The following is a 14,471-nucleotide window of genomic DNA, read 5'->3' as shown; positions in this document are numbered from 1 at the left end:
CGGATCATGAAGCCTGACAAGGGGAGGGTGGGCTCGTGGTTATGGATTTGTTTGACTATAGGAATAAGATGATGTATTTATTAGATAATATAGCTGATGAAAAAGTTTCTAGGAATTAATTGAATGTTGCTTATAAAAAGATTTATGGGCAGATTAGGGATATTCTTATTGAGCAACGCATTTCCATACAAACATTTAATTATTTAAATAGGACTTCCCTAGTTATACCGTGCATGTTTGGAATCGCAAAATTACATAAGGATACTCAGAACACCCCGATGTGGCCAATTACTGATGGAAGGAATTCCATAACAGCCGCTTGTGCTAAGTTTCTTGATTTTAAATTAAAGAAATTTGTTAACTCTGGACAACAAACATGCAAGGACTCTTGAAGTTTTTTAGCAGCTATTAATGATTTAGTTTTTGAGCCCTCACATTATTTTGCCACTACAGATGTAAAGGACCTTTGTACTGTGACACCCCAAACTGCAGGTATACAATGGATTTTGGAATTTTTGCTTGAAAAGGGTATTGCAGGACGAGATTAATTTATATGAGGAGTTGTTTGAAATCGTGCTTAGCAATAATTATTTCTGTTTCGAAGCGGACTTGCATTTGCAGAAATTTGGGGTGGCAATGGAGTCCCCTTCTGGAGCAATATTTGCCAATCTTTTTATGGCATCTTGGGAACACAAGTTTGTATTTAACAATAATTTTCCATCTAATATTATACTGTATTTACATTACTTAGATGATGTATTTGTTTTATGGAAAGGGGATGAAGTCTGTTTTAACAACTTTATTGAATATATAAATGGGACTACCAATTTTTTGAAATTTACTAATGAGTTTAGCATGTCAACTTAGAGAAATATGTCATTAGTGGGACATATATATCAAGAATTCATAGGAAGAAAACCTATTCCAGTAGTTTCTTGCATTATTCAAGTGCCCACCCCATGCATCAGAAAAGAGCATTTGTTAAAGGGCAGCTCATAAGAACTGCAAGAATGGTCACCTAGGATGAACACTTTAACGGTGAATGTGATCTACTGTATTCCATGTTTAAAAGGAGGGGATACCCCATTGACTTGCTGGATAACTTGAGAAATGAGGTTGGTTTAAAAAGAAGAAGAGGCTACTTCTGTCCTATTCTGGGGGGGGGGGGGGGGAGTTGATGGTTACACGACTCCCAGTTGGGTATGAATTTAACTGGTACAGCAGGTCACAACCAAATTTCTAGTATATTAAATTCTGTACAATTTATTACCCAGTTTAGGTATCTGTAACATTTTGCCTAAGAATTGGCCTATTCTGATAGAGGAAGGACATATAAGGGAAAGGTTAGGTACATCCCCAGCCATGGTATTTAGGAAGGGTACTAATTTTAAATCTATGCTGGAAAACTTGAATAGGATTCCACACAAGAGAAATCCATGTATGGGTAGATGTGGTAGGTGCTCATATTGTCCAAACATTGAGATAGGTGAAGGTTTTCGGATAGGTGGGTATGAATATAGGATCAAATATAAACTTGATTGTAACAGCAAGGGAGTAGTTTATCTGGCTACCTGTCAAGTATGTATGGCATTTTATGTGGGTAAGACTGACTGTAGATTTAAGGATAGAATCTATGAGCATGAATGTGCCATTAGAAAAGGACTGGAAACTAATGCCCTTGTAAAGCATGTCCGAGAAAAAAGTGGCCATAGTTTCAAATATATGGCCATTGATAGATCTGTTTTAGAACCTAGGGGTGGACCTTCAGATTTATTTTTGGAGAAAAAAACTTTTATGGCAATTGAGGCTCAATGCCTTTAAATGGCCAAGTCTTAATGATATGTGTTCCATATCTTGTTTACTCAGGTAAGACCTTTTGAGAGATAGTTATAATAATTTTTTTTATTTTATATACAATTTTAATATATGTTAACATTTTGTAAAATAAAAGTTTAATATTTAGGATGCATTTTAGATTAGAAGAAGGATATTTTTATAGCAATTTTAGCTAATTTTGATATTAGGATCTGTTGCTTTAAGTTAGGGGGAATTTATTGAATAAATACTTTATTGAATGCTAGTTGGTTGATTGATGTATTTAAAATGTGCCTGTGTTTGGTACGGTTTATCTGAAAAAGTTCATTTTTCTGGATGAAAACGCTAATAAAGAAATTTTTTTTGAAACAGTTGCTTGGGTTACCTACAGCTTTATTGAATTCCTGCTGGGTCTATATCACAAAACTGAAGTTTGAAAAGAGTGAACGCTCTCACATCGACACGAAATACACAAAGCTGCAGAAAGTCGAACAGCTGGAACAGCGATTTTTTTCCCAGGAAAAAAAATTGCTGTGCCATTGTTAGGACTTTGCAGTTAACTCCACTGTGGTGCGATCTCAGAGTTGGTATATTTAAGTAGGAAGTGTGAGGGGTGCTTTATGTTGTGTTTGGATTTGTTTTTTTTTTTTTGTTTTGTTTGTACTTTTTTGTTTGGCGCAGCAATTTTTTTTTTTCACTGGGAAAAAAACCCTGTTCTGTATATTCGAGTTTCTGTGCTTTCAGGTATTTTGTGTCGCTATAAGAATGTTCTTTTTAAACTTACACTTTTGTTATATAGACCCTTCCTGCTTGTATTTGGTTTGTTCATTTGACTTGGATATTCAGCTGTACAAATCCAGATACAGTACAAAGACTCTGAATGTTATGACTGATCTAGTTGGCATCCCCCACTTTTGTGTGAGTGCAGAGTGCATACACACACATAAAGTAGTCAAATAATTTATATCTTTCCAGTCAGTCAGATTTAACAGCCAGGCATTACAACTATCATCCCATTCATCCTTATGAGGCTTTGTTCTATTTATCTAAAATTAATTTAAAATTATACTTATCACCAGCATCCACTATTCTTAAAGCGAAATTATTCCTGGGTTCTACCACTCCATTTAAATAAACTCCCTGTGATTCATCAGACATCATCCTTCAAACTGGAAACTTCCTCCTAAGTTTGAATCTTCCCTATTTTGTCTTTTCAGTCTTATTTGTCCATATTGTATTACCTCACCCAGTGTAAACAAATTAGTCCATCTGAATATTCCTTTTATGAGCACCATTCCAAAACCATATATCATTTTCTAAAACCATTTTTGTAACATCTCAAACTGTTAATTCTATTCAAACAGTAACGTATCCAGAAATACACAAAACAATTCAAATAAGCCTTTCTCAATGGCGAATAGTAAGGTGCCGCCTTAATAAGAGAACTGATACATCTGGCTATACACTCCAGCACTTTGCCAGCCTTATGAAATATATTGCCACACTGAACTTCACGGCATCATTTAATTTTAAACCAGACACTGAAATACTTTTCTGTACATAAACTCTCCAACATATGTCCTGCAAAAAGCTATATAGAAGGGCATCCTCATGACCAAACCCCAAGAACTCATGAGTATGTTACATCATAAGACAAATTCTAACATTTTTAGGCTACATTAATATGTTTACTGGGATAAATAATAGACCTAAACTGAAAATAAACAATACATTTGCAAAAGGATATGGACAACTTCTCCTAAGGTGATTATTTATCTGCACTGAGAAGGAAAGGTGAAGTCATAATGTTCTGCTAGAAAGTGCCAATGTTCACTGCCACAGCTTTGGCTATATATAACTTTTGAGCACATTACTCTGTGGAAGTCACTGATTAATTGTTATACCAACAAATTTAAAGACAAGGTGAAACAGAAATATAGACTAGTGGTCAGTGCTAACACAGTGGAATTAGAATCAGTTGTAGAGTGTTTCTATTCATACATGAAAGGTGCTGAAACAGACCCCTGTTTGCCTCTTTACAGATAAGGTCTGTCATGTATATGGCTACACATCTGTGAAATATCAGTTATATTCACTGTCAAAAGGATGTTACAGTTTGTTGAATAATGTCGGGTTAAGTGAGACAATTTTGTAAATGCAATCTTTATACAAATATTTCTAGCTGCTTATGACATGGAAACTCTATATGTGATACTTATAGTTATACTGGCAAAATAAAGTAATGTTTTAAAGCATTAACAAGAAATTTTAACTTGAAAACAGAATAATAATATTGTCACATTTCATTCAGTCATCTTCATAAGAAACAAGTGGGGAGGAAAGGAATTTTTACCTAAGTTGTGGGTCTCAAGTGTGAAGTACTTTGCCATTATTAAGTCCTCTTTCAAGGAGCCATTGACACAAATATTAAAACTAGTGTAATCCTCTAGTTCAGAGCTCTGGAAAAGGCAGCCAGTATTCATTCCTTTTGTTTGCAGGTAGTGTTTACACTGCATCGTTTGCGGCAGACCATTGTGCCTGTACAAGAAAAATCCAGACATGTTATTATGATCATTTAGTGCCACACTGCACTGTTCTTTTCTCTAGAATCTAAGTCATACTTAAAATACTGCCCTATAGCTGATGCTTGTACAGTGACATTATTCGACATTCTGACAAAAATACAGAAAACATTGTTCCAAATTTATGCTGACATATATACATAATTTCTTTGCTATGGGTTTGCCACGTGTGATTTTTTGAGGTTTACATTCCTAATGAGGAAGTAAAGAGCAATGCAGAATAGAAACATGGCACCAATCCAACGAGGCAGGTCAGTGGAGTGCTGCCAGTTTATTGAGGTAGGTCATCATGATGAAGTTTCTGGAGAATTATGATTAGAATTTATGGCTTAAGATTTGAAAACATCTCCATTGTTTTTATTACATCACTGCAAATCCTTCACTAGGCATCAATAAAGGGAGAAAAGTGTAGGTCAGACCACCATCACCATCAACAAATGTTGTCACTTGGCAAGTCTTTGAAGTCTACTCTGGCTCAAGTGAGAGGTCTGGTGTGAGTGGTAGCTGTGCAAACTTCCATCATAGTTTTGTCTCTTCAGGTAGTTGAGTAGAAAAGCTGCACATATCCTATCACCTGCTGTGGAGAACATCCATGGCATCCTTTGGGGCTGTTGAGGGACCCTCATTCTCTAAATATGGATATTTTTGCCTGTACAGCATGGGCTATTTATTTTGGCCATCTACACAAGTCTACTGTACTCTGAGGTGTCTGAAACGTTCCAGTCTTTATTTGTCAAACCTAACACCCCATCCACTCAAAACTGCACAATGCATAACAGCAGTAATCTTTACTATGGGATTCATTTCTGCATACCAGTTGTACATGCAACATGTATATGTTCACCTGGTGAGAACTGTGCAGTTTCAAACAACTGATGGTTAAATGAAAAATGTGAAACTTAACCAAAGTTTGTGACATCTCAGAGATTGCTATATTAAGTAAACAGAGTTGTGACCCCAAATTTCACCCAGGGATAATTTGTCATAATGTTTAATTTGGTTATTTTTAATTAAATATCCATTGCTGGAAATGGGATTGTTTAAGCTTACCATATCCATACAAGAATATCTTTGAAATGGTATGGATGTATTACTATGAAAAAAGTTAACTGAGGTAGCTGCACAAATAAATGCACATCTCCTGTTGAATACATCTCCTGATGACCTTTTATGTCCATGTGAACACATCATGTGCAATGTACATACTGTACCATATGGGAATGTGCATATGCTTATATTGATGTTTAGTGGGTTTGTGGCTAGGATTCTACTCTGAGATGTGCATAACTGTATATGACAGGTCTGTCTATTGTGTAACAGGACATGTGGATAGGCAAATGTGCCTGAAATATTTATATGGCACATGTATGTATGTTAGGGTTGCAAACTGTTTATAAAAATACAGCCGTCGGTTACAATTTTCTAAAATGTGGCATCTCCATAAATTTCATAAAATATCTGGTTATCTATAAAATCTGAAAATAAATTCCCTTGATGAGTAGTAAACTAAGTAGCTTTTTCTTTTGCATTTTCAGTGAATGAGTGAGTGAACACAAAAAAAAGCAACTTATTTTACAGATGACTGGCAGCTCTGCTGCACTTTCCCATCTTGTCACAAGTCGCATCTCATTTTGTACCTCAGTGTTGCAATAGTTTGTGGACATACTTCTTATGGTATTTAGAAATCTCTAGAAACTGACAGAAGACCAAATAACTGTTACTGATTTGCTCCTTACTGGAAACACTGAGGAACAGTACAAACAATGCACAGGGAAAGGCAGAGTGTAAGGAAGAAATACATATTCACAAATTCTGAACAAACTCGGTGACGGCTACATTGTCAATCCTCCATGTTGTAGCAGGCATTAACTTAGCTAAGGCTAACTCAGATCAATGCAAAAGCTTCATGTCAAGCTATATATTAACATTACTGGAAATTATTTCAGGTGAACGTAAGCCACAGAAATATAAAACGCATGATCCGAATACATTGTTGAATCACACATGAAGAGAATCAATCAGCTTAGTCAGTTGTACTACAAAGTTAAATGATTGTGTCTTTCAGCTTTTCCTGGTTAGGGGTTGCCACAGTGGAACTCCGGTCCGCTAATGATTGGCGGTAGATTTTTTACGTGCCGAGTTTGCCAGCCCTGATCCACAACCTTCAACGAAGGTATGCCCATTCACGCATGTCTCCACACAGAAGACGCTTTAGCTGAGAATCGAATGGCACAACGTCTTGCTGTGAGGCGACAACGCTACCACAGCACCACCACTGCAGTCTACTACTACAAAACTACAAAGTTAAATAAAAATAATAATTCACTGATTTAACATATCACATTATACTTTTCAACCAACAGCACAGTATTACTGCATACAATAGCTTGACATCAAAGTTGTTTAATGCTATCACAAAAACTGGTGAACCCAAATTCTAATGCTCAGTTAAATTTACTAGTGACCGAGAGTACTCCAGCCACATTAGAATGCTTGTTCCTTCATGTTGCATTAAAATGGACTATACCCATCACTATTGTTAAAGGAACACTGAAGTCACATTTACAAAAAAAATGATAATGCAGATGGTGCTAAGAAATGTCTTTGTGAATCACTCTCTTTCTCCTATAGATGTTCTATAGTCCCAGTGGCAGGAAAAACAGGAGTAGGCAGATGGGGTCAAATGGGGCAGGTTTTGCCCCAGAATCCTTGGCACAGAATACATAATAATCTTATGCCGGCACCACTGGCTTGGATGGGCTATGGCCAGACTATGGCACAGGTTAGCTTCTTGGATGTCTGTGGCACTGTGGCAGGGAAGATGATCTGCAGTTACATCTGCAGGGTAGCAGATGGGGAAAACCATCTGGCATTATCTCAGTCTCGCCATTACATGCCCCACCCACAGAGTGTTGCTACAACACATGTTTAGGGGATAGGGGATAAAAGTAGACCCCCCCATCATAAATGTGACGTTGTACTGTGATGCTTTGATCTCCTCACTGGCCACACTCATGGTTGGAGTAAGTCTAAAGGTAGTCTGGAGTCAGGTAGACTTGGTGAAAGAAAAAGCCATCGATAATGGCTGATGGTCAGCCAAGGGTTGTGCAGCACTAGTAAAAACTGAAAAAAATACACATCAGTCTTGGATCTGGGTGCAGGAAGAGCACAAAAAGCATAGCAGAACACAAACCAAACTTAGTAACTGTTAACAATTCTGCCAACCACCTAGGCAAGTCTGCAGTCACAGCTTGTACTATTTAGTGCTTTCATTCTTTTAATAGTAAGAAAAGAACTTCATAAGAAAATACAAATCAAATGAGAAAAGCAGTTTAAAAAGAGAGCCAAAAAAAAATCACATGACTGAACACTATCAATCATTAAATAGTGGCTATTGTCAGAAAAAGAGTTACTTAAACTGAAATTTAAAGTGCAAGTCAAGAATAATAACTAAACCAATGTCATATAATTTAAAATATAAAAAATATAAAAACTATCAGCATAAGTAAAAAACACTTTATATGTAGGTGTTCATTAAGTCCAGGACCACAACAGGCTCTAAGCCGAATTTGCCATGCAGATTCACATTATTCAAGGAAACTGTTGCCATCACCACAAAAACTTTCTGTGCGTACAAAATCCAAAACAAAAAAGTGAACTTTTAAAGTCACTACATAAAACAGCATGTTTAGCAAGTGCATTATTTGGATCTATCTTGCATATAGCCAAGGTGTGCACCTAGATTCTCCTTGGCAAACATCTCATAGTCTTGCCGATGTAAAAGCTTTCACAGGACTCCCAGGATGCCAAGTAAACTAAATATCCTTGAATCTGCATATTTGTTTTGATGTATAGGGGAAGTACGTAAGAGATGGCTGTTTACCTACTGAATTAATAAGTCCCGTTTTCCATTCTTAATCCATTCAGAATTCCCTAAGATTTTTTCCAGCAGAACAGATATGTAACTAGTGAAACGTTTTGTCACGCCACACTTTCATGTATGTTTGGTCTCTCTGCAGGTTGTTTGGTTATGATAGAATGCCTGTCCTTTGACTACGCAGAGTGTTTCAATGTTCATTTAAGGAATTATGACAGAAATTACCTCTAGTTTCATTCCCTTCATTGTGTAATGCAGGAGTCATTAAAAGGAAGAGTAAGCCTTTCCCTGTGATAGAACCAAATGAAGTTTCTTCCTGACACGGTAATATTGCTACCATCTAACCAACCATAAATATATAAAAAAGTAGACACAGTATTAGTGGGTGGTAAAGCAGGTTGCTTCAGAAGGCAGATATCTTGAGCTTTAGCAACATCTAGTGCTCAACATTCCCTTTTCAGATAATAAATAACAGTGCATAAATAAATAAATAAACAAATACAAGGCACAAGATCCTCTATGCATCTGTACCTATATATACATGTATGTGTGTGTGTGTGTGTATGTATATATATATATATATATATATATATATATATATATATATTTATATATCTATAGGTATAAATATGTATCTATATCATATATACATATACATATATATATATATATATATATATGGGATACGTCAATATGTTCGAAGTTTCACTACTTCGAACCCCACCTCACCGAGTCCACTTGTTCGAAGTAGTGAAACGTTGAACACTGACTTCGGCAGTCACACTACAGCGCGGAATGGGAATATTCCCTTTTCTCCACTGTAGTGCGATCTCGGAGTTGGTATATTTAAGTAGGGGGCAGGGGGGGCACAGGGGGCTTGACCCCCTGCAAAAACATGTTTTAGCGGGGTTTTTTTTGGGTAGCCCGGGGAACTAGACTTCAGCGAAAGTACACTTTCATTTAAGTGGACTTTCACTGAAGTGTAGGGTCTACTGCTCTATTTCGAAGAATTGTATTTTCAATGTAGAGCAGTAGACTCATATATATATATATATATATATATATATATATATATATATATATATATGTATATGTATATATACACAGACAGATGTAGATATAGATAGATATAGGGATCCACTTTGTAATTTCGAAACTTCAAAAAATTGAACATCACATTCCTGAGGTTCAGATGTTCAAAGTTTTGAAATGTCAACAAAAAAAAAACTAAAAAGGAAAGCCCCCCCACAACCTCTGCTAATTAAATATATCAACTCCAAGATCACACTACAGTGAGGAGAATGGTAACTTTACCATTCTGCACTGCCGGGCAATCTCAATTGTTTACAAAGTTGACCCAGATATAGATATGACTTCGAGTTCTCAGAAACTCGAAATTCAAATGATGAAGACTATATGATTGTGCTTCTGAAAACTCAAAATAAAAGAAAAAAACAAATCTATGTTTTTTCAGGAAGGCAAGCTCCCCATGCCCTCCACACCTCCTGCAAATTATATATACAAATTCTGAGATCATACTACAGTGGGGAAAAAGTTAAATACCCTGATCCCCACTGTACCACAATCTACATGGACCTGCTTTGAAGGGAAATTTACACTATTCCCCACTGTAGTGCAATGTCAGAGATGGTATACATAATTTGATGGAGGTGTGGGTGGCACAGCACCTCAAATGGGGCATGCAGGGGGGATTGCTCCCTGCAAAAATGTATATTTGTGAGTTTCTCTCCACTGTACCATGATCTACATAGAACAGCTTCAGAGGGGAATATACCCATTTCCCCACTACAGTATAATCATGGAGGGGGTTTACATAATTTGAAGGCGGTGTGCGGGGTGCTAGTGGGCTTGCCCCCCTGCAAAAATTTAGATTTTTTTTTCAAGTTTTCAGAAACTTGATGATATGGCCTTAACCATATACATTTTGAGTTTTTGAAAACTTGATGAACCCTTACAAACCCATATATATATATATATATATATATATATATATATATATATATATATATATGTATGTATAGTGTGTGTGTGTGTGTGTGTATGTGTGTGTGTGTGTGTGTGTGTGTGTATGTATATATATATATATGGATTCACTATGTAATCCCGAAATACTGAAATCCCGAATTTCAGTATTTCGAAAATACATAGCCGAACATACCAAACACCGAAACCCTACAACTGCGAAATTCAAAATCCCGACGGTACACTACAGATACAGCACACAACTCAAATATAATATCCTACACTACAGATAAGCAGGGGGGAAAGCCCCCCTGCACCCCCCCATGTGGAGGGCTGTGCCCCCCCCCCACACACCCCCTACTTAAATATACTAACTCCAAGATCGCACAAATCAGACACACACAGGTAACTCACTTTACACATTATACACACCCTCACACACACACACGTCACAGTCAAAACACACACTGACATACACTAAAGTCCCTAACCAACACACATACACATACATACATACCCAAACTCACATCTTACCATGCACACATCACAACACCAGAAGCTCTAATTCAAAATCTCCGTACTTCAGAATTTTAAATTTCGTGCCTGGTTTACTGGCATTTCAAGACGTCTCTATTATAATTTCGAAATACTGAACTTCGTGATTTCAGTATTTTGAAATTAAATAGGGAACCCGTATACATATATATATATATATATATATATATATATATATATATATATATATATATATATATTGTGTGTGTGTGTATATGTATACACATATATATCTATATATATATATATATATATATATATATATATATATATATATATGTGTGTGTGTGTGTGTGTGTGTGTGTGTGTATGTTTATATTATACACACCTATATATTCCTGCACCCATTTGTTCTTTCATTCCATTCTAACATCGGAGTGGCACACAGAAAGTGTCTGCCTTTTAAGGGTAGGGATGGAAACGTGTGTATCGGTGTGACAACAATAGTTTGAACTCTTATGTCTAAGGCTATTTTTTCTTTCACTGTCACCTTAATCAATAGGGGTACATTACAGATGCCTATTTTTGAAGCGGAAGGCAAGCCCACTATCAAGTGAAACAAAGCACTGACCTATGAACCATGGTGATGAATCTTCATTATTTTGAACTGTTTTCTACCCCCAACAGATGCATCATACACACACACACACACACACACACACACACACACACACACACACACACACACACGCCAACAGACAAAAAGCCTATTTTTTTATAAGCTAACTCCAGTTGGACTTCCCAGCTCTGTACTTTATTTCCAGTAGTACTACACTGATAACAATATGCATTACACATACATGTTCTATTTTAAATATTTATACAGTACACTCTCTGTTAACCAGCACCCATGGGGACTGGTAGATGCCTGATAAGTATAGTTTCTGGTTGCTTGAGAGTTACTATTAAAAAAGTACAGTTGTGTACACTTACCATAAATGTAGATGTTTAAGTGTATTCACTGTTGCAGTTATTACATTTGGGTTATCCCTGCCAGGGTAGCCTTCAGTCAGCCTGAATACCAGAGGCTTAGTACTTCTGTGTCGGTTGCTGTCACTTCAGGACTGACTGAAAAATTATATTGAGCTGCTCTGTTTACTGCTTGCTTCGTGTGGATTTGAAGTCTTCTTAAGACACACAGTCTTGCTGTGCTGTTTACTGCTGAATCAGAGACACATAGCTTTGCATGACTCCATCTGTAGTCTGTTTAAAGCACCAAGCCTTTCAAATTGCACACTGATAAAGAAATATATTTTGCAGCTATAAGCACAGTTACAAATAACTTATTTTATAACAAACCACACGTAGTCTGTCAGATTTGTAGCATATATTTACAAAGTTTTCCTTCATTACAGATATGAATGATGACTTCTACAAAATACCTCTCTCTGTCCTTCTCTCACATAACTGAATTACTACAATTGCTATATACAGAGCTAGTCACGCACACATTTCCTCTTGGTATGTTTTTCTGGCCTTATGTGGGAAGTCACATAATGTCTGTTTTTTTACTTTTTTATTGTCCTTTTGTGATTTAAGCACTTTTGCTGATGTGAGGATGTCATTCTGAATGGAAACATCTGTATAAGCTGTTCCTACTGGAAAAACATCACGTATTGCTGAATTTGTAAAAAAGGATGTCTGTTAATAGATATTTGTTCTACAAACATGAGAAAATCATGTAATGCTTGTTTTCCAGTATTGCTTTGTTAGGCATTTTCTGATGCTGTGAAGAGAAGCCTGTCTGTTATACATATAGTATGAATGCACATTGTAAACTCTATACATATATTCAAGCAAACTTTTTCTTTCAGCATATTTACAACAGAATTAATTTCAGCCTTATATTCATAATATCTAACAATTCCCTCTGTTTTTAAACATACTCAAAACATTCTATATAAAAAACACATTAAGAAACAAAACCTTTAGTCTTTTTTGATACAAGTCAAAATGCAATTTTTCATAGTTAATACACTGAAAACATGTATTACTACCAAACCTGAATGTATTTAACAACTTTTTCTTTTGCAGACCATTCTGTGAAAATATTTTATCAGTTATGAGCTGTGTCTGTTTTAATTTTACTTGATTAATTTATTCTTTTGCAATCCCAGAATTTAATTTATGACTTAGAATTGTTTCATTAACTCTTTGCAACTGTTGAATTAACTATAAGAGACAATAACTATGTGCTACTGCAAGCATTTATGCACTGCTGAAAATATACAGTTTTAATGTAATTTTAACCATCACATTGTGTTCATGTCTCTGAACTGCTCAATAACATCTTGGTAAAATACTGAACTGAGCCTAGATAATAAATATTTGAAAGCAATTATTTTACTGGGGTAAAACCAGTGATATTACAACTTGACAAATTACTTTTGAACTTATTACGATGTATCCTGTACAGTATGTATTTACACAGACTGTTTGCTGTTTATGCATTTTAATCTAGTAGGTATCCTGGACCCTTTTATTTATTTTTTTTTAAACATGGTTTTTTACACATATTTATTACTAGACATTAATTTCATTTGTACTGAATTCTTCTGCATTTGTTCATACAAAGTCTACCATTTGTACTGAAATTTTCTACATTTGTGCATACAAAGACTATAAAGTACATTTAGTCTAATCTTACAGATTTAATAACATTAATATTAAGCAACATCTTGGAAAATGTTTGTCTCTTTAGAAATATTTAGTGGAACTGATACTGATATGTCCTGTTATTTTAAACTACATACTCAGCAATTAAAAATATTCATGCTTTTTTATACCAACATTGTTTTGCCAAAAACATATTAAAAATAGTGACCATTCTTGCTATTAGAAACATTTATGCATTTTGCATATCTTTATTCTCTCTTGTATAGCTTTAATAAAGCAATTTTAAATCATCTCTTGTTTTTTAAACCATCTCTTGTATAGCTTTACAATTTAACAGGTTGTAAATACAATTTAATTCTAAACAATACAATAATAACCATTATGATAGCTATTAACAACTTGTAAAATATCTTATCCTGTCAGGTTTAATCCAGTTTACCAGTATTTCTAATACACTAATACCTGTTTTCCCCCCATAAGAGTATTAAGAAGGAATGAGATATTTTTTCTTGTAGCTTTATTTTAGACCCTTGTTGTTTATTTTTTCTGTAGCTTTATTTCAGACTCTTGTTGTTTATTTTTTCTGTAGCTTTATTTCAGACCCTTGTTGTTTATTTTTTCTGTAGCTTTATTTCAGACCCTTGTTGTTTATTTTTTTCTGTAGCTTTATTTCAGACCCTTGTTGTTTATTTTTTCTGTAGCTTTATTTCAGACCCTTGTGCAGTACTGCTTATACAGTCAGTGTAAAACTGGGAAAGTGCCCCTCCCCCTGTAGTACTTCAGCACTGTTTACCTGCCCTATGCTGTGAGAATAGAATGTATGTCAGCCCAACACTTTGGTTACACACTTATTTTATTAGGTTACTAAATAAAGCTTTCACTGTATATTACCTCTAGTAGGTATTTACACCCTCCTGCACAATTGATTTGAACTGTATATATACTATAACCCATTTTATTAGGTTACTAAATAAAGCTTTCACTGTATATTACCTCTAGTAGGTATTTACACCCTCCTGCACAATTGATTTGAACTGTTTATA

The 14,471-nt window shown here is 35.4% G+C and overlaps 1 protein-coding gene across 3 annotated transcripts in view; it reads right to left on the bottom strand.

Annotated features, from left to right (window-relative positions):
• The window catches only part of IL13RA2 (interleukin 13 receptor subunit alpha 2), an 899,966-nt gene that overhangs the window by 173,007 nt on the left and 712,488 nt on the right, over positions 1–14,471 (bottom strand). For all 3 annotated transcript variants that reach the window (XM_044057461.1, XM_044057462.1, XM_044057464.1), the window contains one exon: positions 4,169–4,353. In XM_044057461.1, coding sequence (XP_043913396.1) covers positions 4,169–4,353 — 185 coding nt within the window. The remainder of the gene's footprint in view (positions 1–4,168; positions 4,354–14,471) is intronic.

This window comes from Protopterus annectens, chromosome 15.part0 (genome assembly GCF_019279795.1).
Source record: "Protopterus annectens isolate FY-2018-M chromosome 15.part0, PAN1.0, whole genome shotgun sequence".
In the NCBI taxonomy this organism is placed as follows: domain Eukaryota; kingdom Metazoa; phylum Chordata; order Ceratodontiformes; family Protopteridae; genus Protopterus; species Protopterus annectens.
This window is presented reverse-complemented; position numbering and strand designations above follow the sequence as displayed.